Here is a 25370-nt window from a genome sequence, read left to right on the forward strand (position 1 = left end):
CCCACAGCTCACAGCCCAATGAACAGCTATCAGGCTAATACTGTAGATTAAAATTCAGTACATAATGAAGCACATTCTCTATAATCAGCTATCACAGTATTTATTAACAGTCATGGAGGCAATTTTCTCCTAGCCCCTTCTGGGAGAGGGAGTGGCAGCAAAGTTGTTTCATTAAGATCTGTGTGCCTTCACGATGTTAATCTTCAGCTCTCAAATTTTCTAGTATATCAGCACATATGTTGCTCACAACTCTGCTTTTCGTAAAGCTGCAGTCTGGTTGTACAAAGTCTCTCATACAGGTGTTACAAATGTAAACAATTTTTGCTCCATTGCATATGTCTGTATAATGTATACTGTGTCACTCGGAAGCTTCTTAACCTAGAAGAGCTTAATTACCTTCCACAGTTAACAGCCAGTTCTAAAGCCCTGAGTCTGTTCCAGTACAATATTGATTTTGAAGTTTTTCTTCTCTGCAAGTCAACCATTTTCTAATTCCTCTGCAACTTCTCTATTTTTTTGCATGGTATGAAAGAGAGCGCTATATCTTAGCTGTTATTAATACTGTTTTTCCCAAAAGGAAGAACGCAGCAGCTGACTTGGCATCTTGCTGCAGAACTGAGCGATGGACGGCAAGTGAGAATCTCAAAGCGGGCATGGTGGGACACCCTTCCCCACATTTCAATGCAATTTATTTAATCCACTTACTAGTAAAGTGACTGCTAAGACAAGCTTTTCTGTGTTGAAAGCACAGAACAAGGCACTAATGGACACAGTAGTTTTAAAGCTAACTGGCAAAATCACACTACATTTATTCCTACATGAAGATCACAGAAAAGCAAACTGGTTGTACATGTTATTCCTTAAAAAAAAAAAGGCTGCATACCTGACAGTCCCCAAAATGCTATTTGCGGTGCTCTTAGAAAGACCGTTCCCTTAAGTTACTATTTTTATTTATACCTGAGTGACCCAGCAGTTAAAGTGTCAACAGCTTGTTTTTTTAAGTGCTACATTTAGTCCCTGTACCGACATTGCACTAGCTGTCTCATGCACCTGAGAACAGGAGTGTTGCTAACCCAGACTACGTGACCGCGCTCCAGCTGATGTGTTTAGCCATCGCTGAGGATACAGGGAGCAACGGCCCTCGCCTGCTGTAGTTCCTCGTCTTCTGCACAAGTCCCACACTACTCCCAGTGTCTGGGGTCGTTACTGGGGGGCTGTGGCCCAGACAAGCCAGCTATTACGTTTGAGAGCAACTTTTAAATTTTTTTAAAAAGTAAAACCTCTGAATGATCCTTCAGGTAGTGATTAAAAGTTAAGAGAATGAGGCTCACTTTTTTTCCTCACTGTAATTCTAGGAGAATTAGGAAGTTGACTTCTCTCTCGTCCCCAGACCATAATATTTTTTACTCTTTCACCTGTGTTGGTGTAATAAGGGGACAGCTTTTGCCCATCCTTGTATGAGGATCAATGGAAATCTCCCCTGCCACAGTGCTCACAGGGCCACTGGACAGGATGGATCCTGATCCCTTGCTTCTCTTCCAAACACCTTTTTTCCACTTGCTGCAAGCGTTTCTGCAGGTTACAAGCCAGCACAAATAACTTCCATTTACTTTCCCAGGCGTAAAGAACACACAGTTCAGGAGCAGCTTCGTGAGCAGGTGAGATCCCCAAGCGGCAGCTGGGGCTTTTAACATTATCAGCTGTCAAGCTTCAACCCAACGTTTCCCTCATTCAACCCATGCTTAAACTACCACAAGCCAAAGTCAGTGATCCCAACAGCGATCGAGGCCACCCTGGCACTTTGTGGCAGTGTGGAAAAGGATGGCCAGGGCTGCGCTGCAGTTTTACTGCAGGAACGCATAATGCTAAAGGAGAGAGAATTCAAGTTCAGGATTGTTTCAGTACCTCAGAAAAGGCTGAAGAAGTAGCCTCTGCATTAGAAGTGTCCTCTTCAGCTTCTGTTACAGGCCACATCCGTCCCTGCTAGAGGTCACAGTCAGATGCTACAGGACAGTTATCTACTTGAACGAAATATAACCTGGTTATATTTATTTTAGCTAAGTTATTGCAGGTCCAATAGAGTGCTTTTATACCATCTCTGTTGCTGATACAAAACAACGCTTTAGCCCCTCAGCATTCAGGATCATATAAACCAAACTTCTTCCACCAAAATTCAGCAGCATAGAGATGAGACAAAGTAAATCAACCTCCTTCATACTCTTTTTAAACACTTTCAAGTGTTGTATAAATAAGCAAGAGAAACTGGTCACAAAGCAACTACTGTCTCAGCCCACTCTAATAAGCATTCTCCCATTATAGAGTACATTCAATAGGAAGTTAGTTCAAATGGCTTTTCATGCTGTTAGATGCTGAGCCACCACCAAAATTCATTGAAAAGGAGGCAGTAGTTACCACATGATCCAGTCTTTTGGGGTTTTCTTTTTTGGTGGCTGTTTTTTTTTACAAGCAGAGAAGATTCCTCACTTCCTAGAAAGCAGCTTAACAAAGGTCTTATCCAGGTGGCATCTAGTCGTGCGCCTGGTGACGTTGCTTAGTCCGAAGACTCACATCAGTGACTCCATCCATACAGTTGAGGTCAAGAGGAGTTTTCAGTTTTTCCTTTGCTTGGGCCCATGAACTCCAGGCCTTCAATAGGTATGTCTTTTTCCTTGATCGCTTTCTGAAAAGAAGAAAAACAAAACAAAAAAATTAAACTTGCCATGTCTTTATAGCACCACGTGATGTAATCGTTGGTACAAAACACAGTCTAGAAAAAGTAGTCTTAAGACTGATTTGGATAAAGCTTCGACAGAGAGACGCTCACGCGTGTGCTGAGAGCTCACACTGGCCTCTGATCCAGATCCTATCACATAAACGTACCACAGCCTCTAAACCGGCCGGCTTAAGAAGTTATATTAACGAGAAAGCTGCAATGAGGGACACCTGTAAGACACCACACGTCACGACCGGCAGAACCGGGAGACCGGAGACAGTCCGGAGCAGCGCGGTGGGGCGCGCAGCTGCGGGCAGAGGCTCCTCCTGGGGCTAGCAGGAGAGTGGCAAGAAGAGTAAATCCGGTGGAAGCACGCGTGGGGCGGAAAGTGAAGAGGCAGAACCAAGCGCGGGGTGAGGGACCCGTGTACCGAATCGGCGGCAACAGGGCGGGCGGGCGCGAGCGCTGGACGCACCTGCACGCAGAGCTGGTAGCGCTTGAAGAGCTGCCCGCAGGGGTCCCCCGCGCTCTCGCCCTTGAGGAACTTCTCGGCGAACCAGCGGTTGAAGCACTGGTCGTACTCGCGCTTCAGCTCGGTGCACGCCTCGCCCACGCTGTTCATCGCGGCGGCCGAGCGCCCGCCCGCCCGCGCCCCGTCACCGCGCCGGGCCGGCCGCGCCGCCGCTCTGACGCACTTCCGGCGCGGGGAGGTGACGCACCGGGACGCCGCCGTTAGCGCGTCATGCGGGCGCTGCGCCTCGGCCGCTGGCTCCGCACGGCGCCCGGCGCGGCCCGCGGGGCCGGGGAGGGGCGGCTGCCGCTGCGGGTCCCTCCTGCCCGGGCCGTGCCGACGGCGCCCGTCGTGTCCCCCGCGTGGGTCCCTCCGCGCCCGGCGTGGCAGGACGGCCAGCAGCGGCCGGCCCCGCAGGTAGGGCAGCTCGGCCGGAGCAGCGCCCGGAGGAGGACGGGAGGGACGAGTGCAGCCCCGAAACGCGGCTGCGGGCCGTGCCTCCTGCCGGCCCCCTCTGCCCGGGCGGAGGTGGCGGAACGAGCGCCAGCGCCGGTTGGCCCTTCGCTGGGCGGGAGCTTGAAGGAGGGGAAAAGAGGCGTTCGATCAAAGTTTATTTTACGAGAACAACGTGTCCCAGCAGATGTAAACTGGGAGTCTTGCCGTGTAACAAGTTCTTAAGTAAAAACAGAAAAGTAGCACTATGTTAAGCTTGCTCACCTGTGCTCTTTTTTGTCCGCATTTGGCTCTTTGTAAAGCAAAAAGTGACGGTGGAAGTGCTGGATCACTTGGAAAACCTGGCCTTGGTTGATTTCCGCGATGCAGAGGGCGTAGAGCGGCTGCAGAAAGCAGTCCAGTTTGCTGATCAGCTTCATGAAGTAAACACCGATGGAGTAGAACCGATGGATTCGGTCCTGGAGGACAGGTAATGAATCACAGCAGCCTCCTTTTAACTGTTAATATGTCAAACTATTTGCTTTTGTAACTTTTTTTTCCCCTGGGAGTCACCCTGGTTATGCATTTGGCCCCTTTGCTTACAGAAAAGTCTTATCGTGCTTTTGTGTGGAAGGGAGATGTCATTGGCACCCCTGAGCTGTATGTGTAAGCACAGCAAAGATGAGCTCCAATTCCTTTGTGTATCTTGTCATGAACGACCTGCATATGCTGCTCCCAAATATCTGTCAGTGGCGTTCTTAGTTGCTTCAAAATGTTCCAAGGTTCCAAAACCAGGTTTAGAGATAAGCCATACTTCATATTTCATATTCATAGAGTAGCTTAAAGACAGGCTAGTAATCTTTGTTCTTCAGGTGTCTGTATCTCAGAGAAGATGATGTTACAGAAGGCAACTGCACAAATGAGCTGCTGAAAAATGCCAGAGAGAAAGTAGAGGAATATTTTGTAGCCCCACCAGGTATCGTCTTGCTTATAAAAACCTCTTAATTTTGCTTGAATTAACCTGAGGGATGTAACCTGCCATAAGTGCATTTGCTTTCAGAAATATTAGCTAGTAATAAGGAAGTACTAAAATAAATAACTGAAGCCATCTGAAAAAAACAAGCTGCAATCTATTGGTCTAGAAGCAGTAGAGAAGCTGACCTTCTCTAAAGTTACTGCACATGTTGAGCAGTTAACTTACACAAGTCAGACAGAACTGACTTTCCTCACTTGTGCAGGAAGTTTAAGCTGCCTGTAAGTATGTAGACTAAACTGGAGAAGCACTTTTCTGCTAAGCTGCAGCACCCAGAAGGTAACTTACAGCTGGTCTCACACAACTTTCTTTTTGTTTTCTATCAGGTAACATCCCTTTACCAAAGCTAGAAGAACGAGACACTTTTCTGCAGGGCTTTTAGCAAAAGCCCAAAACCCAAACGCTGTTTTGGTATTTTATTTGGGGAAAACTAAGGTTTGTGCAGTTACAGCTGAGAAACCCTGGCATGCGTTTTGGTCAAAAGAAGAGTGCTTGCAAGACAATTTACAGAAGGAGGAAGGTGTAAAAAGTTTAGTAGTGCTACTGAGATATTCAGTGTTTATGAAGCTGGGAGGCAGCATGACAGATGACCTCAGTGCTTTTATTAAGCAAAGTGAATTTGATGTTATTCTTTAAGATACTGAATGGCTTAAAGGCTTTAAAGAGAACATTAAAAGGTGATGATTAAAAAATCCAGAACACTATATTTTTCCTCAACTAGTTTGTCAGGAAAACAAGAGAGGCTGGAAGGCTGTATTTGCCTGTTTCTCACCTTTAGCTCCACTCTGGTTCTGACCCTGTCAGAAGTCACAAAGTCTGGTATGGAAGAGTCTGTAACGTTGCTGAGTATCTCTTCGATGTACAGACAGAACTCAGATTTTCATTACGGAAGAAAAGGCACTTTGAGAAGATGATTCACTCCCATATTTTGCTTCTATTGCTTATTTCCATTTTATCTCTGTGCTCCATGTCTGTGTGGGTTACCTTCGATTTCCCACTTTGTATTTTTATTCTCACAAATTAAATATTAGGAGTTGTACATAATTTGAGAAATAACTTTTCAAACACAAAACCAGCTGTTCTAAAATTAAAAATCTTTGCTATAAATATTTTTGTACACCAGACGTGTATCTCTAGTGATACTAGGGATATTTCCTGGATTAAACCATTTTTCTGTTTCAAACAAAGCATTGCAGTTGTGTTATTTAAAATACCCTGTGTGGCTAAGCTTGTTGTAAATAAAGAATGTAATTACTTGTGAACTTGGCATTTTTGTTCTGTTGGCACAGTGAACTAAATATGCACTATAACTGTTACTTTTTCGTTGGAACAGGTTTTAGAAATACAAGCACCCCAGTACCCTTTAGTGTTGCAGACAGACCTTGCTAGCAGGAAGCTAGCAGCAGCTTTATTAGAAGAAGTGGTAACTTTTCTTCCTGGATGGTGCCCCGTCCACATACAGATTTAAGAATCCAGAATTATTTATTCCAATTTTCATGATCTTTTCTAGTGCATAGAGTTACACCCTGAGCCACAGTGGAATTTTCTTCAGAAGCGCTAGAAAAGACCCCTGAAGTTACTGTACTAGGATATTACTGATTGCCAGTTCTGAGTCTGCTCTTATGGCTCTTGAGAGCCTGACAGGAGAAGGGAAGCAGGCTCCTCCATGGCTGTGCAGGCACATGCTTCCCCTGAGGGCAGAAACTCACCTCACGAGATCGTAACTTGATGTCATCCAGCTTACACGGTGCATGTTCTGGATCTTTTTGCAGAGAAAAGCCATTACTCCCATTCCGTCTTTCTGTACACCTGCATAATAAACACCACCAGCTTGGTACATGTGTCCCTTCAGGTCCTGCCAGCTGTCTGATAGAGGAAGTCCTGAGCATGGCCGTAATAACTATTTCTCCTACGAACTGCATCTTCCCCATCCCTGTAAACAACAGGTAATATAAATTAGAGATTAATGATACATGTGGTTTTTCTTAACATCTCAAAAGTCCACCAAGCGTATTAGAAGTATCATAATTTGAAAAACACTAAAAAAAAGTACTAAAGCATTTGAATAGTAGTGGTACTAGGTTCAGCCATTAGTGGCTTGCTCTTAATACTGTGTGTACAAACTGCTTTGACAAGCTCCTTTTTGGGCCATTCATTATGTGTCTTGTATTTAATGGAAAGCCTAGGCTGAGTGAAAAGGACTACAGCTGCCTTTGCTGGTATAAGAAATCACAGCCGTTGGGTAGGATCCACTTTCGCTGACTAGCCTCAAAGGTTGCATGTTTGGTAAGCTTTGAACTGTTTTTTTTTCTGGAATTGATTTTTTTTTTCATATTTCTCTGGCAGGAAGTGAGAGCAAACACTTGTCCCACTCTTATTTGACAGTTAATTCATTATTTGTTTACACTTCCATAATATATATGGAATATATGCATATGCATAAAACGTAATTATTACAATAGTTGAATTCTTTCAAGGGTTTTGAATTAAAGTCTCTATTTAACTAATCCAACTTATCCACTAATCCAACTCTCTGCAAAGCTGTAACACTGTATTAGTGCTTTAGTCTCAGGCTTTTCAAGATTCAGACCCCGCAAATGCTGAAGTTTTACAAATATACAACTCAGCCTAAAAGTCATTTATGATGCACATATAAATCATGACAAGGAAAGACCTCAAGTCACACCATACAAGAAGCATGTTAGCAGAGAATTCCCAGTTTGAGAAACCCTGACTTGTTCTATCCATTTTGGCTGCCTCCTTTGACCATCAGAGAGAATGGGGACAATGTTATTTACATGGAAAATGGAAGAGGAATTTGAGAGTGAACTGCATGGCCGCAGGAGCTTCCAACCCAATATATCATCAAGTAATTATTTAAAAGCAACAACTAAATGAACATTTTGGACAAGGATGATCCCAGATTCCCAATGCAGCACAGGCTAAGCTTAAAACTGCCAGTTCACTGCTGCTCCCTTACCCACGCACTCCAGTGAGAGAACAGACTGCCTGATGCTTGTTCCCTGTGGCCCAAACTGCATTTAAAGTGGAAAACACATGTTTCCTTAATGAAGGGGTTTGTTGCAACTTCACCACTAATAAGGGAATTACAGCCCTGACTCAGACACCTGTAACCACCAAAACAGAAACCCTAGCAAAGGCCAGATGAGCTGCCTATGGGGCAGAATACGTTAGCACCTCAGCCTGCCCTCAGCGTGTCTAATGTAGTGGGTGCTGTGTCCCACGGGATAGCACGAAGCCCCACTGGGCCCCAGCTGCACCCTGAGGTGGGGACGAGATGCCCTTCATGGTGCTGGTTCACCTGCTTTCATCGCAGGGCCTCGATGCGCAAGCGGGTCTGGATCTGGGTCAGATCTTTACAGTATTCCACCACAATGCAATTTATAAACCCTGGCAAGTGAATAGATATAGTTAAGGACTTGTGTAATAAAATCGCTGCCTGTAAATTCCTTGTAACTGCAGTGAGGCAAACTTAATGTATATTTGTGAAATATGTTTTCTCAGTGGTTAATAGATACAGCAAAAAGAAAAAAATAAATCTGGTTAAAAAAAAAAACAAAAGGAGGTCAGATTCTGAGATGAAGTAAATGTATCTAGTTTCCCTGGAGACCATGGAGATAACTTGACTTACACCTGCTAAGGTTTTTCCACTACTATGTAGATCCGTAACATATAGAATTGGATTAGAAGCTCTAGCATATAGATTCCACGTTTACAAAGAAAATTTCAAGGTGGAGATTTCTTCAGTTTTATGGAAAAAAGAAAATGGAAGTTGTTTCATTGCTAATAATGATTATTTTATGTTTTGATAGTAACTAGGAGCCCCAGGAAAAATCTCTGTTAGATACAGTGATGTGGTATGCAACACAGAGCAAAAAAAGGCCTCAACTGAAAAGTGCTTACAATCTAACTTCCATGTGCAATAGGAATCTCATTATATGCCTTATCCATTACCCAATTTTCTTCGGCACCTCCTCTACTCCAGCTATCATCTCCTATGTGTATTTGTTCTGCCTTCCCCTGCAGCTCTGTCCTGAGGGAAACTGTACTTTTATGTTCTTGATTAACAAGTAAGGCTCTAATCTTTCTCTTTAAAGCCGTGTATCTCAGGCTTTAATGTTTCTCGTTAACAACGTGTATATCACCCACACTGACATTTCCTGCAGTCGTCATCACATCTGTTCCTTCAGCTAACCATTTCTTAATAAACGCACAGAAATTTGCCTGCAGCTACCAAACACAACCACCTCCTCAGAGATTCATGGGTGTTTCTGAAGTTCCTTGCAAGCACTGGGAAGATTGTTAGATGGTTCAGTTCTGTCAGCACAAAACTGTCTAGTACTCAAAGAACCATTGCTGGGGCTGCAGATATTACACACAGTTCTGTAAATTAATTGCTTATTGTGGCCCTGAGACTATTCAAAGCTTCTTCAAGTTGCTAGCTCACGACGTCTCTTATGCCCTTTCATCTGCTGCATTAAACCAGGTAAGTTCCCTTAATTCCATAACTTTCAGAGTTGTCCCTAACACACACTCCTGATGGCAAGACAGAAAGCAAAGCTGTGAATTGCATCTCTTCTAACAGGAACGCTAAAACCTGGGAGCTAAAGTCAGAAGTTATTTCTGGGGTACTCTAGGCTGACAAAAGTACTACATTATCCAGTTTTAGTATTTTGGGGACAATATATTCTTCTGAGGTTGGCTCAGAGCTTGCTAAAGCAAAAGGTTGCTTGCAGTTATGCTACTTTTGCTACGAGTGATGCTGAGCAGGTAACTATACTGTGCTAACATGAAAAATATTTGCATTTCAAGTGAGGTGGATGACTGCTCTTGAGTTTTTTATTTCTACAAGGAAATGGCTGTCCCACCAACCAGTATTTGAAAACCTCTTTTAAGTCATCCTGTACTGTTTGCTATAGACATGGTTCAGAGTCCTGTTATTAACAGATCACCAGCTATGGAAGACTCAACAGCAATTTTCTAGCTGCTGACAAGAGTATAAGCAGAATGTGCCCCAGGGAGAATGAAACTAACAACAGAGAGCACTGGGGATCTCCCAAAACATCTTGCTTCATTTAAAACAAAAACCAGATGAACAAAAAAATGGCAAGAGTTGCAGAAATGGTGAGGTCTGCAAAAAGTGCCTTAAATGAGATGTAAGAAGTCTGATGGATTCAGTTCACTGAAGGAAAAAAGTTTAGAGCTGACTTGATCCTACTTGGTAAATGGGTAAAAGATTTCTATCAGAGGTTACTTAGTCTGAAAGACAAAGACAAATGGACAACAGACATGTGACTAGGAAAGATGATCAAGTGCCATTTATAAGCTACAGAACTCCTTCCTCTGACATGGGTGGGCTGTCCTCTCAATAAAGGGCATCTTACTGAAGGAGCTATCCCAGTTCATAGAGAAACAGGGGCCTGTTGCAGAGATGACTGGGTTAAATTCGGTGTCTGTCATCTGGGCTGGGGTGAGTAATAAAATGGCCTTTGGGGCCCACGTATCAACTGTGGAAAGGTGTTTTACAGAAGCTGGTGGACACACTAAAATGCGCCGAAGACTGAGCGTACTTTGAGGAACCAGTTTTTTGCCCAGGATCGCTAGACGATGCCAGAGACGAGTAGCACGGGAGCCAGGACTGGAGGCTTTCCATACACAGCTGAAATCTACATTAACATGCCCAACAGCATGCGCTCTGTCGGACGTGCGGGGCGTGCGCTCCGGTACCTCACCTGCATCCTGCGGCGGGGATCCGGGGCCGCCCCGCAGGCCTCGCTCCCGCCGAGCCCGGGGCTGCGCCCACGCCGCCGCGGCCGCCCGTCGCTATGGGAACGGACGCAGGCGCGAGGCATGCCGGTCTGAAAGAAAACGCAAGAGTAAAGCCCTACGAGAGCGCCGGGCGGTGGCCAATGAGGGCTCGGGGGGGTGGTAGCCGTGACCAATGGCTGGCGGCCGATGCGCAGGGGGCGGGGTTGGGGGCGCTCGGAGGCGGCCGCGGCGCGCACTGGCCAGACCGCAGCGCCGCGCCGCTCCGCACACGGCCGGTCACGCAGCGCCCGCCGAACGGTGAGGGGAGCAGCGGGGTGTTTGGGGTGGGGTGGTGGCTCCCGAGGGAGATCGGGACCGGCTGCTGTGCCTCAGCTTTACCGGTGCCCAGGCATACCGGCAGCCAGTGCTGCCGAGAGCGGTGCGCGTCCCGGCGCTCCCCCGTGCCAGAGCCCTTCCCCAGCGGCCGCCTCCACCTTTCCCGCGTCCCTGGGAGCGGCATGTGGGAGCCTTCCCTGCAGCCGCGCGGGGCTCCGAGCCCTTGGCGGAGGGTGCTGGGCTCGGTTCGCCTCCCCTCGGTAGGGAAGGGCCGTCGGGGCCGGGCGCTGGAGCGGCCGCGCCCTCTCCCGGGGCTCCCGGCCTGCGTCGGGCCGTGCCGAGCTGGAGAGGGGCTGGGGAGGGCGGCGGTGTCCGGCGGGGTTTGGAGCGGCTGCGGCGATGCTTGTGTCGCTCCGGGCCGGAGCACCTGGAGAGCAAGTGCTTAACGTGAGCGGGCTTTTAAGGCACCGTTCCCTGGCTGTGAGCACAGGCTGTGCCTGTGCCTCTGACACAGCCGGCCAACATGCTGCACAGCCAGGGCTGTGGGCACAGCGTGGGCCCTGAAAACGAGCTGTGGATGGCGATAGCTGTGGGACGGCTTGGCAGGTGATCCTGGCAGGTAGCTGCTCCCGCAACTTTGAATTCTCTTGTTCTTTGCTCCGTACAGGCAATCATGAGTGATCGAAAGGCAGTGATCAAGAATGCGGACATGTCAGAAGAGATGCAGCAGGACTCTGTGGAGTGTGCTACTCAGGCCTTAGAGAAGTACAACATCGAGAAGGACATTGCTGCTCACATAAAGAAGGTAAAGGTTTGCTTGTAGTGTCCTCATGAAATCTCTATGCACATGAAAAATGAAGCAGGGAGAATGCTGCTGGGCAAGTAGCTCTAGAGAAACGAGTTCTGGAGACACTAGATAATCAAGTTGGACTTTCTCTGTAGGCTGGTGTCCTTATGTTCCTTTCCCCACCCTGTACATGGACTTTTCCAGGTCCTTCTGCTTTTCTCTTGCAGTACCTTGTACTTCAGCCTTTTCTGCCACTGTCCCGTTGTCCAGGTGAGCAGAGGGTGGCAGCTGACTGTCACTGTGGCTGATGAGGTGGTACAAGACACGAGGGCTCTGTGGAGCCTATTTGAGAAGTGGTGGTTTGCTGACCTTGTAATAAGAACTGGTTTTGTGGTTGGGGTTTTTTTTTCCCTACCACATGTAAGACAAGCTGTTCATGCTAATGCAAAACAGATGGTTCGTAGCTTCCAGTTTGTCAGATTTTCTCTGACTCCTACTGGGAGACTGATTGCGCTGCAAGTAGCTGAAGGGCTTGGTTGAACAGAACACAAACTCTTGCACGCTCTCACAAAAAGTCTCTTCAGCTGACGGCTGTCAGATACTACAGTGTATAACCACTGACTGCAGCGTTTTACTCGTAGTATACTTGTGCACATGAGTTTATTTGAAAGTCATAGCAGGCTCCTGACTACAGTGTGTAGGAAGAACATGGTCTCATGAACTGGTATCAGGGATGTGACAGAGAATTTTCCATCTAGAATCCTTTCAGCATTCTGGTTGAAAACAGCTAATGAAGTCAAAATAATGGCTTAATCTGTATAGATTCAGAGCAAGCAGTGATGTTCTTAAAATTTACAGTTTGAGATCATGGTATGACTTTTGGGGAAAAGTTACTTCCCCAAACATATGTTTTAAGCTTATTCCTGCTCAGCTCGGAAGCACTTTTTTTTTTGCCTGACTAATCAGCAGATGAGTTCTAAAATGACAGATGATCCTCGCGCTTAAGAGCATATGCTGCTCCTTAATTGCCTTCTTCCAAAAGTGATACTTGCTAACGAGTGACACATCATTGCAAAAAAACCCCTGTTAGACAATATCAGTACAATTCTCTACGAAAATGCTGAATTCTTAGTTTCTCTTCTGCAGGAGTTTGACAAGAAATACAATCCCACTTGGCACTGCATCGTGGGAAGGAACTTTGGCAGCTACGTGACTCATGAGACCAAGCACTTCATCTACTTCTACCTTGGCCAAGTCGCTATTCTTCTTTTCAAGTCTGGTTAGAACCATGGACTGTTACTGAAACTTGCACCTGCTTACAGGACTGCACATTAACTCCAAACAGCCTCCTACCTTCAGCCTTCCCGAGGAAACAGACCTTGATCTTCAGGTCTTTTGTTGTATTATTAATGGTCAGGGATTCTGCTGTAGCAGCTGGTATTTTCATTGTGGCTATAAAAAAGGTAAAATGTCTTCCTTGTATTTATTTTCTTTCACAAGACAGCTTCTTTGCTAATAAAACTGTCAGAACAAGTTTATCCTTTAAGAGTTTTCTCTACCCTTCTCCCCTCTTAGTGCTTGCGTTACCCTCTTTATTCCACTGTGAATGAAGGAGGAACATCCCCACCTCTCCTTCCCCCCTCAAATCCACAGCATCTGAAGCCTGAGCTAATCTAGGAATACATCACTAGTCAGTAACTGAGAACAATAGGAGATATTTATTCTGAGAGAAAAGAGACTGCTTTTCAGTTGTTGATAAGCATATTTTCAGTATGCACAACCTCCAGTGCAGATTCTGGAGTTTAAATGCATGGTGTTGTTTTTCTGATTTCAAGTGAAGTGGTGAGCTAAAAGCAATAGTCCTTTCATCTCCCAATTTTTTAGAAGGGAGAAATTTTCATACTAGTTCATTACACACCTGTCGCTTTAGAATGTAAATTTATACCTTCTCTAGATTTTTTTTTTGTACTCTATCACTGTATCCTGCTACAGAAGCATCTGTTCTTCAACAGTTTAGTTTAAAGAACAGAAGGAAATGCACAGTATTTTTATGTAGAGAATATGCATCTAGCACTGACAAAGAAAAATTTCATATGGAGGTGAAAACATGTCATCTCATCCCAGAATATAGTTATGCGGTCATTCTGCTTCAAAAAACATTACTTTCTTAGAAAGGTTAAAATACTGACTTAAGTGAAAAAAGTTGATGCAGAGCTGTTTTATTTCACAAGCCTTCCATTTGCCTTTGAAAGAACTAAAGGAATCATGGGAAAAATCCCTTAGAGTCCACATGACAAAGATAACGACAGCTTAATCAAAATTAATAAATCCAAGTTACTTCTCACTGGTACAATATCCTCCTTGAAGCTTAGTGAAAAAAAGGAGGCATCTTATTCGAAGACTAGTCAGTCTATTTGTGTATCCACACCACTGGTAACTGAAGTTGCTTCATTTGTTAGCATTGCTCAGTTTTGGCCATGTCCTTTACGTTGCACTTGAAGGGAAATGCAAGTGTAAGAAGCACCACAGAGTCACTCCATCTGCAGGTTTCTTGGGGGGAAAAAAAGGTAGCTGGTGTTCTTCTGGGTCTGACTGCTGAGCAAGTATCTGTTGCACAAGTTCTTAAAACTCCTCTTCAATCTTGATAGCGTTAAAATTCCACAGCCTTCATACTCCTCAGAAAAATTACACTTCCTGTGTTTTGCTACATAGTAGACTCACAGTTTGAAACCTGAGTGAATGGCAACAATGCCCGAGTTTAAATTCTGGTAATCCACTTTAAAAAACCCTGCATCTTCTATCATTGCCTTCAACTCCTCCTGAAAAATAATAGTTCCATAATTAAAACAACCTGAAGGCCTATAAACCAGCTGCCTTCAAGATTATGCTGAGACTGTGTTTTGTGTATTAGTGAATTCAGAGAAATACTGTCTTACCTGAGGGGGGAAACGTCGGATGCTCTCCACGAGATACTGGTAAGACTTCCAGTCACCAGCGATAACCTCACCCAGAACAGGGATAACCTGGAAACTGTATAGATCGTAGAGCCTGCACAGACAGCCAGCAAATACAGATTAATACAAACAAGTTTAAAACCAACCCTCTCCAACACAAGTTGATCTCTGTACCACTACGCTATGGAGTCTGTATCTGATTTTAAAAGTGCACAATGAGGTGGCCTCAAAGTGTCTCTGTCTCTTATTCTGGCTGAGTACAAATAAGAGAGCCTTGTGACATGGCATAGCATCACCATGTTCCTACCTGGAAAGAAGAGGGTTGCTGACATGGCTGAATTCAAGGCAGAGAAATCTTCCTCCTGGTTTCAGCACACGATAGGCCTCCTGAAGTGCCTGAGACAAAGCAGATGCAGTAAGTTTGTTTCTGTAGGACAGCACCTGCCTATTATAATGCCATGTGATGGCAACTCAGTGATGAACTGAGGGGCATAAAGAGAATCCTGATTGGCAATCTCCAATATTTACCTGTGGAAAAGTATCCCAAGACAAGTACACACACACCCCCCCGAACCAAACAACAAAATCAAACCACAAAAACTCTTGCTGTTACATAAATAGATTTATACCAGGCTTTGTGTCAGAACTATGATGTCAGGTTTGCAATTTTTCTTCTTTTCCCCTACTCTTAGTTGATGAATGTTTGCCAGCAGAGCTCTTGTAATTACAGACCAAACCCAAAATGGAGAAGGTGACTCAGCTACAAGAAGCTGAAAATGAAGAGGGCAACTTCATTTGTTGAAGTTCAAAAATGAAGAGGGCTTTTAATCAAAATAAAAGATTTTACTCAACTGTGAGGCACACCCAAAGGATCAAAGAAGAAATGATACTGGGTTTTGGATGAGCAATGTGTGAGAAGAGGGAGGAAGGAGAGGGAAGAAGAAAATCTTTAGCTACTTTGAAAATTCCATCCTATATCCAAAATAAAACACCTAAAAACCACCAAGACAAAATTCTTTTTACGACCGTACATTTTTTATTACAAGAGCACAGCAGAATTGTATTCACAAACCTCTGCAGGTTGTACATCTGCTTGCCTTCAACAGTCATGTTCCTAAGGGATAAAATACAAACAGTACACATACGTGATGGGAGCTCTGCAAAAGAATTGAAGGCTTGGATGTGTTTTGTATCGGGTCTCCAGGGAGCTATGCTACCAGACTGCTATATACATGAAGGCAAAGAGCCTGTGCTTCAGAAGGGTGCAGTCAAAGCATCACAAAAAGCCATCCACATTAAGAGAAGTTCAAAGGCATAGAGTTCAAGGTCGTTTGGATCCAAATGCTACACCTTCCGCAGAAGGAGCGTTGCCAAGGTTGTAACACACTCCTCCAAAACACAGACAACTAGTCCAGCTAGACAGGTGATCTAACCTATCTTCACCCTCAAGACAGCTAATCATTCTTGAAGGACAGATATTGTTTAGAACAAAGGGTACTACTTACCCTAATTAAAATCATGCTCATTCTTCATGGGAAACTCTACTACCAGCCAGTGTAAAGACACTGAGCAGCAGTGGGCTGAACAGGTTAGTTCAACAGCAGTGGTGGCAGCAGCCAGCTGCTTCCCACTCTCTGCTCTGGAAGCTCTGCTGGCTCAGGCAGGGAAACAGAAAGGGGCAGCAAGCATTGGACCCACTGCAGGTGGGATATAGGATCAGGTGCTTCAGGAAGATTTGAGACATGCAGACTGACCGCACTGTGCATGTGTAGATCCAGTCATATCATAGGTCAGGAGAAGGTGGGGAATGACTGTAGCATTCAGCCCTTTTTGCCTTAGGAAGAGACTGTGTGGCTTGCCAAGCTGGAAGGATTGGGCACAACTAGTACAAATCTAACTTTTTATGACAAAGGTGGGGCATTTAATTGCATTCTTCATTCAAACAAGTTGCACTCTACATGCCACTTATTTTAAATGTTTCAGGAGCAGACAACGATGTTCCTTTAACCAAAGGAGTTCCTCCTTTGCTTCCTCTGCTAGAATAAAAAAACCTCAGATGAATCATAAGGACTCCATGTCAGGATACACTATAGCAACTTACCAAATCAATACGAGTTACATTTCGGATTCCAAAGGCAATTGTGTAAACATCAAACTTATCATCATCAAAGGGCAACTCTTCAGCATTCCCAAGTACCCAGGACAAGCCTGTAGTAAAAGCCAAGGACACAGAATTGAACTCAGACTGCTCCAGAAAGACTAGAACTTAATCTATTCCAGAAGGAAATGATTATTTGAAAAGTGGTATTTAAAACTAATACTTCAATTTTGCATTTTTGTTGGAGGAAAGACACCTTGGTCTACACTCACAAACCTTTCAAGGCCCTTGTACTATACAGCTGTCTTTCAAGCAAAGTAGTTAATTTTGCAGATCAGCCAAAACATTCTCCTGTATACACATGCATGCTGTGCTCACAGTGCCTTAGTCTGCCAGGAAGATTTCACCCAAATCTTGCATCATAGTGGAAAGCAACTGGCTTTCCAGAAACTGGCTGCCGTTTGTTTGTAGCAAAGTTGCAAAAAGAGGATCTCTGCTCAAAGAGTAACTATAAACAATGATTAACGTCTTGCCATGCAACAATGGCCAAAACACTTAAAACATTTTGCCAGAAAGCTTTCATAGACTGAGGAACACAAAAAGCCCCACTCCCTCCCATCAGCGCTATCGGTACATGATCCTGTTGCAGCTGTGTTGCTTCCCAAACCCCAATGGATCAAGGCCATGTCTATCTGTGGAGCACGGATGTCCAGGCTATTCATACCAAAAATAAGACTGCTCAATTTAGAATTAATAGTTCTTAAAGTCATTGTTTTTGGTGACTTAAATGCAAAACAAAAAACTAACAGAAAAAAACAGGAGTCTTCTGAAACTGCTGATCTCTGTCGCAAAGAGCAGTATGCTAGAAAGTGACATGGAGGAGAGCAAAACACAGCAGAAAACAACAGTTGTTGCCAGGAGACATTCAAATTTCATTTTTACAAAATATATATATTTATAATTGTAGAAAGTATTGTATGCAAAGCAGCATGCAACATTATTAAAGTGGCAATTATTAGTGTTATTTAAATGTAGGCAGTTTGAAAAGACACCTAAGAAGTAAGCATCAAGAAAAGGTTTTGAGCAACAGGAAAACTGGCCCTCAGAATACACTGTGGTAAAATCACAGGCTAGGAGTTTGTAAGTGGATATATAAACGGGGCTGTTGGTGTCCAACACGAGGAACTGGGGCACATGCAGTGCAGCCTACCACTCCTGCTGGCCAAAATGCCTAATCAGCGATTGTGCAACACTTTTTTTCTTTCTTTTTTCTTTCTTTTCAGCATGCACAGCCCTCACTGTTGGTGAATGTACATAGGAAAACAGTGAAAGAAAACTCTGCCCCTTACAATTTTAAGAAAAAAAATTTTAGACCTCACACAAGCAAGCTCAGAAATGAGATTACTACAACAGGGAGGAATCGCATGAAAACCAGAAGGTAGGACATATTAAATAGATATGTGCTGAACAAGTGAGTGAAAAGGAGTAAGAAGTCAGAATTGTGGCACAGTGGGGCATAAGAGAACCCAGACAACAAGAAGACAGTTGGGCATCTACAGCTACAATGTACAGGGGAAGAAAATTAAAAAATATCAAATTCTCAAAATGAGTATTTACAAGTCACAAAAATACCTTAAAAGTGCAGCCAATTAAACAAAATGCTTTATTTATAGTAGCTGGGACGCAGCATCAAGCTTTATTTCGGGTCCTAAGCTACTGTCATAAAGCTTTTATACTGACAATGTTGGTATAGTTCAGGTGTTCCCAAACTATGATGCATAAAGAGCTCTGAACAGTCTTGCAAGCTGCTCAGATAAGCATGATGCAAGCAGTCTGCCATAGCTGGAAGAACCAATGCTTTCGTTTGGAAGAACCAATTAGTTCGTTTTTTAAAGAAAAGTGAGAGGCAGTCAGGCAACGACCTGGGGTAACCCACCAGCAGGGAGCAAGAGCAGCTGAGAGAACCTGTGCCAGCAACTTATCTTTCAGCCCCCTTTGTGCTACTGAGCTGTTCTGTATGTCCTTCAGCCTACACAATTTGTAGGCCCAAGTCCCAATGGGGGCATGGGAGCAGTGAAAGGACATGCAGGAGATCTCCTAACATATACACAGAGGCTGCCCAGGGCATACCTAACGGTGGTACCCAGGCAAACAAAGTTTGGGAACCTCCTGGTGTACTTTACATTGCTAAAATATTTGCCAAATATCCATAAATGAAGAGAGGATAAACAACTATCACACAAATGCTGAGCCACAAGTGGGAGTTCTTTCTCTATGTCTTACTTCTTAAAATCAGGCTTTTCAATCAGGATTCACGTGGTCCCCAACAAATTCTAGATATCAGTGAATTAATCCATTGACCTGCAAACTAACATTTAATATAATTCAGTTTCTCTGAATATTATTAGCATATGCTCTAACTGTGGAACATTTGATAGGTTCACAACATAGTTTAGTTCTTGCATTTTTTATTTGCTGCCTTGATTCTCAAAATACCCATTATAAGATCTTTAGTGCAATAATTCTAGGGCTGAGCTCTGTGACGTTATCTGCTGTAGTAAAATCAGATTCGTTTGCACAGATATAAACAGCAGGTTTAGGTTATGTGACCAATTTTGAAGGACAGTTGGATATCAGACCTCATGGATACTTCCATATAGGTATTTCTGAAAGTTCAAGTATTATTCAAGAGAATCAGTGTACATCTGAACAACCTACTACATACATGCTCACTGAAAAAGTAATTCAACATTGGCAAATATGCAAGCACAGCTATGGTATATACCGTGACTATATAACTTAAATCATAATCCTGAAGTGGCAATTACCTGATGGCTATCATGCATAAAATTCTTGCTATCAGGCATGCTACTGAAATGGTACAATGCATGACTTACCTTCAGAGTAGCCAAGATCCTGTGCCTTCTGCTTCCCAACTTTTAACATTTCTTTGTTAATGTCACAGACCACCACTTGGGAATTCCCTAGTGACTTAGATTTGCCTTCCTGGTAACTCTCAGAAATTTCCTGCCACGATAAATTCTGGTGGTGCTTAAGCTTCCGCTGGAGCTGGCGTTCTCGTACAGAGCGAACATAATTAATAAATCGAAAGGCGATGTCACCTGCATTTGTTTTAAAAGAAAGGTACATGTTTTAGAAGATTTTCTGAACTTGGAAGTATTAGAACTCCAGGAAATTGGAACATAAGGCTTTGAACATCAAACTGAGTTAATTTTTATTTATATACATAAATAAAAATAAAAACCACACAGAGTACAGAAAGACAGAGAGTGTGTGTAATATAAATGTATATATAAAAATATATAAAGGGAACATATTCAAAGCAAAGAGTCCATGACTTCCTACAAATGGAAACAGTTTTCCACAACATATTTTTGTGGTACTATAATATTTTCAAAGCCTTAGAGCAAGATATTTCAAAACACAAATAAATTAGCTCTCAACTCTTCTCTGTGAAAATCAGGTAGATGCTTCGCTAGTTTTCAAGACAGGGAACTGAGGAAAAAAACCCAAACCAACCAAGGCTAGGCAACTTAAGTCTGAGCAGACTCAAACAGTTCAAAAACAGTCTGGCATTGTCATGTGGAACTCACCAAAATTATTTACCTGTTCCTCCAGCAACATCAACAAGAAGTGTTCCTGGGGAAGGGTTCATTTTATGCATGAGGATATCCTTCCACACTCGATGAATCCCTAGAGTCATTGAATCGTTCATTACATCATATTTCTTGGCCACACTTTCAAAGACCTGGTAAACTGCAAAGAAAGGACATGACAATGAGATGGGATTTACTTAGAAACGCTCCTGTGGAAGTAAAATGTGTTCTTTACTGCCTTGTGGAGGCCTGCCACCATGTGGAACTGAAAAATACGACCTGAAAACTCCTTACAAAAAAAATGATCGAATCCTACTGAGCCTGTTGCCTGACAAACGTCTCTTTGGAGAAACACTGCCTGTTCCCGTAACCCTTCCGGAGCTGAGGGGATGAATCGAGCTAGCATAACACTGGCACTATTCACCGAGACTCCCGGTAACGTCTCAAACCAACGGCCCAGCTCCAAACACACCTCCAGCACCCCTTCAACCCCACAGCTGATGCGCGCCGGCCACCCGGGAGCTTCGTTAGGTTCCAGCCCGCCCTCCCCCGGGCCTCCGCACGGCTCCACGGCGGACCCCGCCGCCGCCCTCACTTTTCTCCCTCCTCTCCGCCTCCGTCACGGTCTGGAAGCCGAAGTGCGTCTCCGGCCCCACGGCAAGGCCTCGCACGGAGCCGCAGAGCGCACGCAGAGCCCCGCCGCGGCGGGCGACCAGCGCCCGGCACGGGCACAGCCCCGCCGCCGCCATCTTGCAAGGGCACGACCTCTGCACCTCGGCCGCCGCCCCAGCGGCAGCACCGCCCGCCGCGCCGGGCCCAACGGCTCCGCCGACCGCAGTACCGGCGGGGGGCGCGGCCGCGGTCGGCCCCGGTGGGGCGGGAGGCGGCGCGGTGGGCCGGCCCACCCGGGGCGGGCTGTGGCCGGGCTCCGTACTCGGTCCGGGCCCCGAGAAACGCGGGGTTCAGGGCCCGTACCCTTGAGTCCCATAAGGGGTACGTCCACGGCAGCTGTACCGGCCCCAAACAGCCGCCAAACATCCCCGTGCTACCAGCTGCCTATGTGCACAGCGGAACCTGCCCTGGTAGAGTCTACGTGACAGGGAAAACCAAACCAACTAACCCCAAAAAAACCCAAACCCAACACACCTCACAGCACATTTCAGTAATTTTGCAAATAATTTTCTCTGACTCCTTTAGGTTTTTAATTCTGCAGTTTCCTGGCTGAGGTAAAACCTCATGGGGAGTAGGAGGGAGGGCTGGTTCATGGGTGCTGATGAACTGAGGGGAGGAGTGAAAGCTTGCTGCTGATTCACGTTAGGAACAGTAGTACAAATTAGGGACCTTTCCTGCTAATTTTTTTGTAAAAGCTGCCCTGCTTATCACATTGTTTGAATAATCCAGAAATTCTGTCAGCTTTGTAGATACATTACTTAACCCTTTCTCATGAGAGATTGCATCATGCTGTTAAGAAATCAGACCAGACTGCATTCCCCAGGTATGAGTTGATCTCCCTGGACAAGATCTTCCTTCCATGTTGAGACTCGGCACCATCCTCACACCCTGATTTTTTCATCTCTTATCTACAGAATTGGGCAAAACCTAAAATTTTGATTTTTGTTCTATGTTCTTTGCAGCAGGATGCCTTGAAAGCATCGTATGTGTTTTCTGGTGTTGGTTTTTTTTTTTTTTGTCTGCCTCAGCTATAGTGAGAGACGATCTTTGCCTACCAGAGAAGTGACCAGGAGAGCCTCTCTCACGCTGTAGTCACAGACTGCTGTACAGACACCAGCAACCAGCCAGGTTCAGGCAGCTCAGCTGTGAGGAAAGTAAAGGGAAGGCCAAGCAGAGGCTGCACACCGCCTGAAAGCAACCAGCCCCGGCATACCCGCAAGCAGGGTGCTGCGGACGGGCCACACCCCGCGTTCGCCGCGGCGGAGACTCTGGGGGATCCGGGGCCACCCCACAGGCCTCGCTCCCGCCGAGTCTAGAGTTCGGCCTGCATCACCACAGCTGCCCGTCGCTATGGAAACGGGTGCAGGCGCGAGGCATGCCGGTCTGAAAGAAACTGCTGCAGTAAAATGCTACGAGAGCGCCGGATCCTGGCCAATGAGCGCTCGGGGGGGGCGGTGGCGGTGACCAATGGCTGGCGGCCAATACAGAGGAGGTGGGGCCGGGGGTGCTTGGAGGCGACGGCGGCGCGCGCGGGTCGGTTAAACCGGCGCGGCGGCGGAGCGAGGTGTGTGTCCGCCTTCTTCTGTGCCCCGCCCGCTCCGTTCCACACAGGGCCGGTCCCGCGGCACCCGCCAAGCGGTAAGGAGAGCGGCGTGAGGGGCTCGAGCGCTGGGGTGGGGCAGCTCCTGAGAGGCGCGCCAGCTCCGATCCGGGCACCTGGAAGGTTGAGGCCGGACAGCCTGTGCCCGTGCACCCCGACGGCTCCCCTGTGCCAGAGCTCTTCCCCAGCGGCCGCCTCCACCTTTCCCGCGTCCCTGGGAGCGGCATGTGGGAGCCTTCCCTGCAGCCGCGCGGGGCTCCGAGCCCTTGGCGGGGGTGCTGGGCTCGGTTCGCCTCCCCTCGGTAGGGAAGGGCCGTCGGGGCCGGGCGCTGGAGCGGCCGCGCCCTCTCCCGGGGCTCCCGGCCTGCGTCAGGCCGTGCCGAGCTGGAGAGGGGCTGGGGAGGGCGGCGGTGTCCGGCGGGGTTTGGAGCGGCTGTGGCGATGCTTGTGTCGCTCCGGGCCGGAGCACCTGGAGAGCAAGTGCTTAACGTGAGCGGGCTTTTAAGGCACCGTTCCCTGGCTGTGAGCACAGGCTGTGCCTGTGCCTCTGACACAGCCGGCCAACATGCTGCACAGCCAGGGCTGTGGGCACAGCGTGGGCCCTGAAAACGAGCTGTGGATGGCGATAGCTGTGGGACGGCTTGGCAGGTGATCCTGGCAGGTAGCTGCTCCCGCAACTTTGAATTCTCTTGTTCTTTGCTCCGTACAGGCAATCATGAGTGATCGAAAGGCAGTGATCAAGAATGCGGACATGTCAGAAGAGATGCAGCAAGACGCTGTGGAGTGTGCTACTCAGGCCTTAGAGAAGTACAACATCGAGAAGGACATTGCTGCTCACATAAAGAAGGTAAAGGTTTGCTTGTAGTGTCCTCATGAAATCTCTATGCACATGAAAAATGAAGCAGGGAGAATGCTGCTGGGCAAGTAGCTCTAGAGAAACGAGTTCTGGAGACACTAGATAATCAAGTTGGACTTTCTCTGTAGGCTGGTGTCCTTATGTTCCTTTCCCCACCCTGTACATGGACTTTTCCAGGTCCTTCTGCTTTTCTCTTGCAGTACCTTGTACTTCAGCCTTTTCTGCCACTGTCCCGTTGTCCAGGTGAGCAGAGGGTGGCAGCTGACTGTCACTGTGACTGACACAGGGGCTCTATTGAGCTCTCCTGCAGTTTTCCTCTGAGAGAAAGCCTGTTTTATATAGTCCTTGGCTTCAGTTTTATTGAACTTAATCTTAAAGATCTGTTCACAGTTCTGTCCAGCTGGGTCAAAAACTGCAGGAAAAAGTTGCTTTCTGCAAGTCTACTGTAATCATACCTCTCCTTATGTAGTGACGTAAGCAAAAAAGAAAAAAAAAAAACCCACAAAAAAATCATGGTGGCACTGATTATCTGTTTGCAACGTCTGTGTTGTTCTTTATGTAGGATTAACAATACTGAACACGGGAAAGATCTAGTTCTGATGATATTTCCTGCTTCGTAAACTCGGGAGAATGGAGAAATCAAAGAGCATCAATGGAAGTTAAACTGATCTGAGTGGAAGAGCTGTTTAAAAAGTAATTCAACTAAGCAGAATGATGACTTCCACTAGAGAAATATTGGTTTACTATGCTCACAATGCAGAAGGGCATTTTTTTCCCCAGATGCAAGAAGTATCTATGGCAGTGGAAAAGAGAGAGTTTAATATTTTTCAGGTATTCTTTGTAGCAACTACTGGGATTTTGTAGAGGATTTGTTTGAAAGGTCTAAAACAAATTATTAGATTTGTTGATAGGACTGGTATGACAGAGCATGTGGCAGAGAATTTTCCACTGAGTCCCTTTAGCACCCATGTTGCAGATGAACAATTGAAGTCTAAATTATGACTTAATGAACAATTGAAGTCTAAATTATGGCTTAATCTCTGTGGGTATAAAACTAGTGGTGAAGCTCTTACTTGAGGGCCATAGTTTAATATCATGGTATGAATTATAGAGGAAGAAAGACTACTTTCCCTGAACAAAAGTAATGTTTTAAACTTACTTCTGTTCAGATGGGAAGCAGTGTGACCTTTTTTTGTAGATTCTTTTTTTTTTTGTCTGACTAAGCAGCAGGTGAACAATAAGATGTAAATAAGATAATCCTAGTACTTAAGAGCATCTGCTCTTCCTCTAATTGCCTTGCTCAGAAAGTGAATACCTGTTTAGAAGAGTTCTTAATTTCTAGTGATCTGTTTTGCAGGAGTTTGACAAGAAATACAATCCCACTTGGCACTGCATCGTGGGAAGGAACTTTGGCAGCTACGTGACTCATGAGACCAAGCACTTCATCTACTTCTACCTCGGCCAAGTCGCTATTCTTCTTTTCAAGTCTGGTTAGAACCATGGACTGTTACTGAAACTTGCATCCGGTTACAGGACTGTGTGCTGACTCCTCTGACTAGTTACTGCAGCCTTCCTGAGGACGCAGACCTTGATCTTCAAGGGCAATGGCAGGGATTATGCTATAGCAGATGATGTTACATTGTGGATATAAAAAGGAAAAATACCAAAAAAGTCTTCCTTGTATTTATTTTTTTTGAGAAGGCTGCTTCTTTGCTAATAGAGCTGTTGGAGCAGTTTTGCCTTTGAGAGTTTTATAGCCATCTACAGTGTTGCCCAATTACTGCTTGTGCTATGTAAGTACTGACGGTGTTTAGTTCTTTCTGTTCCAAACCTCTCTTCTTCTTCTGATCTGTTTTTTTGATAATTTTTCCCCTCTGGTTTTGCTGGCCCCAAGGCCTGAGCTGTTTCTGTTTCTGCTGATGCCTCTTGGAGAACGGCTTTGGAAAATAAAGGACAAGATCTACCCCAGCCGCCAGGTCGTTATTTCTGGCC

At 45.6% G+C, this 25370-nt stretch overlaps 6 protein-coding genes across 8 annotated transcripts in view; 4 read left to right on the forward strand and 2 right to left on the reverse strand.

Annotated features, from left to right (window-relative positions):
• PRKAB1 (protein kinase AMP-activated non-catalytic subunit beta 1) overlaps window positions 1–25370 on the forward strand; it is a 423514-nt gene that overhangs the window by 392774 nt on the left and 5370 nt on the right. The gene's annotated exons all lie outside the window — the stretch shown is intronic.
• TRIAP1 (TP53 regulated inhibitor of apoptosis 1) lies at window positions 673–3466 on the reverse strand. 2 transcript variants are annotated; one of them, XM_075515803.1, is made up of 2 exons: window positions 3144–3466; window positions 673–2680 (listed from the first exon to the last, which is right to left on the reverse strand). In XM_075515803.1, exons 1-2 carry the CDS (start codon window positions 3333–3335, stop codon window positions 2597–2599), a joined length of 276 nt encoding a protein of 91 aa, XP_075371918.1. In that variant the 5' UTR covers window positions 3336–3466; the 3' UTR covers window positions 673–2596. The 2 variants fall into 2 exon arrangements, with proteins under 2 accessions (XP_075371918.1, XP_075371917.1); XM_075515802.1 differs by having other exon boundaries at window positions 3189–3413.
• Window positions 3456–5951, forward strand: GATC (glutamyl-tRNA amidotransferase subunit C). The gene is made up of 4 exons (XM_075515800.1): window positions 3456–3641; window positions 3980–4146; window positions 4529–4632; window positions 5016–5951. Exons 1-4 carry the CDS (start codon window positions 3456–3458, stop codon window positions 5069–5071), a joined length of 513 nt encoding a protein of 170 aa, XP_075371915.1. The 3' UTR covers window positions 5072–5951.
• On the forward strand, window positions 10711–13114 carry LOC142416431 (dynein light chain 1, cytoplasmic). 2 transcript variants are annotated; one of them, XM_075515972.1, is made up of 3 exons: window positions 10711–10776; window positions 11462–11599; window positions 12728–13114. In XM_075515972.1, exons 2-3 carry the CDS (start codon window positions 11468–11470, stop codon window positions 12863–12865), a joined length of 270 nt encoding a protein of 89 aa, XP_075372087.1. In that variant the 5' UTR covers window positions 10711–10776; window positions 11462–11467; the 3' UTR covers window positions 12866–13114. The 2 variants fall into 2 exon arrangements, with proteins under 2 accessions (XP_075372087.1, XP_075372085.1); XM_075515970.1 differs by lacking the exon at window positions 10711–10776 and adding an exon at window positions 10978–11241.
• Window positions 13785–21146, reverse strand: COQ5 (coenzyme Q5, methyltransferase). The gene is made up of 7 exons (XM_075515969.1): window positions 20846–21146; window positions 20261–20410; window positions 19531–19755; window positions 16637–16743; window positions 14843–14931; window positions 14518–14629; window positions 13785–14400 (listed from the first exon to the last, which is right to left on the reverse strand). Exons 1-7 carry the CDS (start codon window positions 20997–20999, stop codon window positions 14299–14301), a joined length of 939 nt encoding a protein of 312 aa, XP_075372084.1. The 5' UTR covers window positions 21000–21146; the 3' UTR covers window positions 13785–14298.
• LOC142416568 (dynein light chain 1, cytoplasmic-like) lies at window positions 22406–25353 on the forward strand. Its single transcript, XM_075516276.1, has 3 exons — window positions 22406–22560; window positions 23232–23369; window positions 24736–25353. The coding sequence occupies exons 2-3, from the start codon at window positions 23238–23240 to the stop codon at window positions 24871–24873; spliced, it is 270 nt and encodes an 89-aa protein (XP_075372391.1). The 5' UTR covers window positions 22406–22560; window positions 23232–23237; the 3' UTR covers window positions 24874–25353.

The sequence above is a fragment of the Mycteria americana genome, chromosome 13, assembly GCF_035582795.1.
Source record: "Mycteria americana isolate JAX WOST 10 ecotype Jacksonville Zoo and Gardens chromosome 13, USCA_MyAme_1.0, whole genome shotgun sequence".
Classification (NCBI taxonomy): domain Eukaryota; kingdom Metazoa; phylum Chordata; class Aves; order Ciconiiformes; family Ciconiidae; genus Mycteria; species Mycteria americana.

Bases quoted from the DNA above. Each gene is read 5' to 3' on its own strand.
- COQ5 (XM_075515969.1), bottom strand. From the start codon at position 20,999: ATGGCGGCGGCGGGGCTGTGCCCGTGCCGGGCGCTGGTCGCCCGCCGC. The intron at 20,411-20,845 runs GTGAGGGCGGCG...CTTTCTTTGCAG, and splicing joins GGCGGAGAGGAGGGAGAAAA to TTTACCAGGTCTTTGAAAGT. The intron at 16,744-19,530 runs GTAAGTCATGCA...CTTTTACTACAG, and splicing joins GGATCTTGGCTACTCTGAAG to GCTTGTCCTGGGTACTTGGG.
- LOC142416431 (XM_075515970.1), top strand. From the start codon at position 11,194: ATGCTTGTGTCGCTCCGGGCCGGAGCACCTGGAGAGCAAGTGCTTAAC. The intron at 11,242-11,461 runs GTGAGCGGGCTT...TGCTCCGTACAG, and splicing joins CTGGAGAGCAAGTGCTTAAC to GCAATCATGAGTGATCGAAA. The intron at 11,600-12,727 runs GTAAAGGTTTGC...TCTCTTCTGCAG, and splicing joins TTGCTGCTCACATAAAGAAG to GAGTTTGACAAGAAATACAA.
- GATC (XM_075515800.1), top strand. From the start codon at position 3,456: ATGCGGGCGCTGCGCCTCGGCCGCTGGCTCCGCACGGCGCCCGGCGCG. The intron at 4,147-4,528 runs GTAATGAATCAC...TTTGTTCTTCAG, and splicing joins GATTCGGTCCTGGAGGACAG to GTGTCTGTATCTCAGAGAAG. The intron at 4,633-5,015 runs GTATCGTCTTGC...GTTTTCTATCAG, and splicing joins ATATTTTGTAGCCCCACCAG to GTAACATCCCTTTACCAAAG.
- LOC142416568 (XM_075516276.1), top strand. From the start codon at position 23,238: ATGAGTGATCGAAAGGCAGTGATCAAGAATGCGGACATGTCAGAAGAG. The intron at 23,370-24,735 runs GTAAAGGTTTGC...TCTGTTTTGCAG, and splicing joins TTGCTGCTCACATAAAGAAG to GAGTTTGACAAGAAATACAA.
- TRIAP1 (XM_075515803.1), bottom strand. From the start codon at position 3,335: ATGAACAGCGTGGGCGAGGCGTGCACCGAGCTGAAGCGCGAGTACGAC. The intron at 2,681-3,143 runs GTACACGGGTCC...TCTTCTTTTCAG, and splicing joins GCCCTGTTGCCGCCGATTCG to AAAGCGATCAAGGAAAAAGA.